The 660-nt window shown below is 45.6% G+C and overlaps 1 protein-coding gene across 1 annotated transcript; it reads right to left on the bottom strand.

Annotated features, from left to right (window-relative positions):
• Positions 1-343: 343 nt before the first annotated feature.
• LOC106512639 (cell cycle checkpoint protein RAD17) lies at positions 344-655 on the bottom strand (the record flags this gene model as incomplete). The annotated part of the gene is given in 2 exon segments (XM_014001215.1): positions 344-482; positions 581-655. Coding segments are annotated over 2 exon segments (214 nt in total), but the record flags the coding sequence as incomplete, so codon positions are not given.
• Between the last annotated feature and the right edge of the window lie 5 nt (positions 656-660).

Genomic DNA, 660 nt, shown 5'->3' with positions numbered 1-660 from the left:
AGGGACGAGACTGAGTCGACGCTGAGAACACGATGATATCATTTTCGTCATGAAACCGTGACAATCCGAGCAGATTTCGGCTGTTTGGAGGGAGAGTGAAGTATTGGTAAGGTAATCATGCTGTGGCTTCATCACATCTTCATCGTAAAAAAAAAAACAGCTAGCAAAGCTGTTGCACCAGTGCTATATAAACAGTATTTATGGGCTGTATATATGTTGCACTGTACAGCCCTGAGGTGTGTATTATAACCTGACAGATGTTCATTGCATCAACCACTGTCCCTGTTCTGCTCACCTGTAATGACAGGTGTCGCGTGGAAACAATGAGAATGTTTTCCCTCACCTTGCTGACTGCTGCTGTATGGTTCTAAATTGGACGGGTTGGTCCATTCCTGGACTCTGACGCCCATCTCCAGGGACAGAGCCTGGACTGTAGCAGTCTTCCCACAGCCTGACGGTCCAGTCAGTATCAAAATACCTGCCTATAAACACCAACACAGACCAAAGCACAAGTCTTCAAACTCACATGAACACAGTTTAATGTTGTAACTACAAGAGAACAGCAGTTCCATCCTGGTACCTTTGGTGCATCAGTGTGGGCTCTCATCCACTTCTCTACTTCTTCAATTTTCTTCTTATGGACAGCCAGTTCAGCCTGCA

This window comes from Austrofundulus limnaeus, unplaced genomic scaffold (assembly GCF_001266775.1).
Source record: "Austrofundulus limnaeus strain Quisiro unplaced genomic scaffold, Austrofundulus_limnaeus-1.0 Scaffold9462, whole genome shotgun sequence".
Taxonomy (NCBI): Eukaryota; Metazoa; Chordata; class Actinopteri; order Cyprinodontiformes; family Rivulidae; genus Austrofundulus; species Austrofundulus limnaeus.
Note: the sequence above shows the minus strand (reverse complement) of the source record. Positions and strands in the feature narration are given on the sequence as shown.